Source organism: Cajanus cajan, chromosome 4 (assembly GCF_000230855.2).
Source record: "Cajanus cajan strain Asha chromosome 4, NIPB_CcT2T_4, whole genome shotgun sequence".
Taxonomy (NCBI): Eukaryota; Viridiplantae; Streptophyta; class Magnoliopsida; order Fabales; family Fabaceae; genus Cajanus; species Cajanus cajan.
The window spans coordinates 1,969,423-1,971,924 of record NC_138520.1 but is presented as its reverse complement, the minus strand read 5'-3'; the positions used below and the strand labels follow the sequence as shown (position 1 = coordinate 1,971,924).

General features: G+C 33.1%; 1 protein-coding gene across 1 annotated transcript; it reads right to left on the bottom strand.

Annotated features, from left to right (window-relative positions):
• Window positions 1–473: 473 nt before the first annotated feature.
• On the bottom strand, window positions 474–1,796 carry LOC109806787 (BURP domain protein USPL1). Its single transcript, XM_020369286.3, has 2 exons — window positions 1,581–1,796; window positions 474–1,441 (listed from the first exon to the last, which is right to left on the bottom strand). The coding sequence occupies exons 1-2, from the start codon at window positions 1,641–1,643 to the stop codon at window positions 578–580; spliced, it is 927 nt and encodes a 308-aa protein (XP_020224875.1). The 5' UTR covers window positions 1,644–1,796; the 3' UTR covers window positions 474–577.
• Between the last annotated feature and the right edge of the window lie 706 nt (window positions 1,797–2,502).

Genomic DNA, 2,502 nt, shown 5'->3' with positions numbered 1-2,502 from the left:
GATTAATGATAATACCAAATTCATTATAATTAAGTTCATTAAATTTCTTGTAACATGTGAAATTGGTGATTAATATTTATAATTTTAGTTCTTTTAAAAATGTTTAATTTTTTGCTTACATTTTAAATATATTTCCTATTGATATTTTGTGAAATGATGACTAAGATTATTAATATAACTAACGGTTTAAAACATGAATATTTCATATAAAATACCATACATTATATATATATATATATATATATATATATATATATATATATATATATATACCTTAATTTTTATTGTCTCCATGTCTAACTTGGTTTAGATATCAACAGGCGAAAAAAAAATAACCATGTAAAAAAATAGTCTTGATATAGTCAATACCATATTTAAAAAGAAAAAACTCTACATAGGTTAGAACCAGGCCAGGATCACGGGGTTTTGAATAATCAAATCAAGCAAAAGTGACAAAACACGAGGAGTCAAAATTACGAGGCAGAGACTTTCATGCTTGTAGATTAAGAAATTTTACATTATTTAGCTCTGCACATAGTTCGTTTATTATTAGCATTAGGGGTACATATATATTCAATCACATGCTTGAAGAACCCTGTGCATGCAGTTTGGGGACCCAGATGAGATGATCCGCAGGGAAGAAGTGGCACACAGGAGAGGTTCCTGGACTAATCTTAAGCACTTGGAATGAAACATGAGTTGGTGCCCATTGTGATGTATCCAAGTGACAAACAACCATAGCATCAACCCTATCCCCATTCTCACCAACTAGTGACACCCTATATACCCTATTCCCACTTTCTTGGCTATGGCAATAGAAAACAGCATAAGGGTAAGGCATGGTGTGACAAGCCACCATCTTGGGAGCAGGGATTTCCATCAGGGTTTCTAGGATTGTGTAATTTTGGAAAGTCACACTTGACTTTGTTTGGTGCAAAGTGGCAAAAACTTGGGGTTCAGATGTCAACCCTAGAATGCTATGTGTAAAGTCAAGCATGGACTCTAGAGAGGTGGCACAGAACTTCACCTCTCCTTTGATGGGTTTGCTCTCACATTCCTTTAGGGTGTTTTCCATGGCTGTGGCTTGGGAAGAGTGTGGAGAGAAAGAGAAGAGTTTGAGAAGGTATGGTAGTTGGTTAGATGAGAAAGGAACTGCATCAGCTTCTTCCCTTGGCCACAGCTTGGGGGAGTTTGCTGGATCTCTCTTTGGAAAATGAATGGCCATTCTTTTCCCTACCTTTAAGTCTTTCAAAGTGAAGAACACCATTAGTGAAGGGTCTAAATGGTCCATGCTAGTAAAATGAGCATGCGAGTGGCTACTATGGCCCAGCTTATTTGAGTGATCCATGGCATGTGTTTCAGTGAGGCCATCTTCAAGTGAAATTTCCAAGGGTTTGTTTTCTGTTCCAGCCAACTCCCTGGCTTGGCCTCCATAAGAACACTACAACAAAGAAATTAGGAAAGAAAAAGAAAAAATTTTTATTAATATTGCTTACAATTTGTTTCAGTCTGCTTCTTAATTAAAGAAATTTACCAACAAAGAAAGAGAGTTTCAAGAAAAAAATAAACATTTAATATACCAGGATGAGTACTAGGTAAATGAAAAGGTTCAAATTTATGCCCATATTTCTGCTTAATTGCATGTATTGAATCCTTTCCCAGGAATAGACCGGGCGGTTAAAACTGTTCAAATATGGAATTCAGTTGGTTCGTATCTATCTCAATGGAGTATCTAACAAATAATTTTCAAACTGACATTTCTCCACCAAAAAGGCATAAACATTAAACACATTTTCTTTTGGTTCCATAGATAGCATAATATAAATATTTTACTTGCTTAAAACGTGGGGTTGGGTTAGGGGGATTATTATAAATAGTCGGCAGATTCAATCAAAGTAGCAGTTGTATATAATGCACCACTTTTAGTATAATCGAATCAATAAGGTCACCTAGGTTTACCTAATCTGTATTTAAATAGCTAAATGCCAAGTCATTGTCGGATATCGTGATCAGTGTCAACCAATGAAGGTAGATTCTGTCAGTGTCCCTATGGAGACAATTAACATTATCAGTAATTAAAATATTGAAAGATTTTGGTATTCCAAATGTTAAGAAAAGATATATGTGATAGCGATATGATGCAATGTGAGTAGTTTGTGTCCTTTTCTCTTTAATTTTGTTTTTGTAGGGCCCTGATTATTTGCTGCCTGTCAAGAAAGAAATAGAAATAAAATTTACATATAAATATGGGAGAACATATTTCTTACAAAACTACATACATTACAACAAAATTTATTATTAACAAAAATTATTTAATAATAATAATTTAATTATTGCGATATATAAAAATATTAATAACTAATATATAATAGCCGCTAAAAATGTATTTATATTACACTAAAGTTTACTATTACTGACAAGTATTATTAGAAAAAACTTAAGTCTCACATTGATTAGAGATAAGATAATTAAATAGTATATAAGTGAGGAATAACTATCACC

Excerpts from the sequence above, each read along its gene's own strand:
- LOC109806787 (XM_020369286.3), bottom strand. The coding sequence starts at position 1,643 with ATGCAATTAAGCAGAAATATGGGCATAAATTTGAACCTTTTCATTTAC. Across the intron at positions 1,442-1,580 it reads TTTACCTAGTACTCATCCTG|TGTTCTTATGGAGGCCAAGC; the intron begins GTATATTAAATG and ends TCTTTGTTGTAG.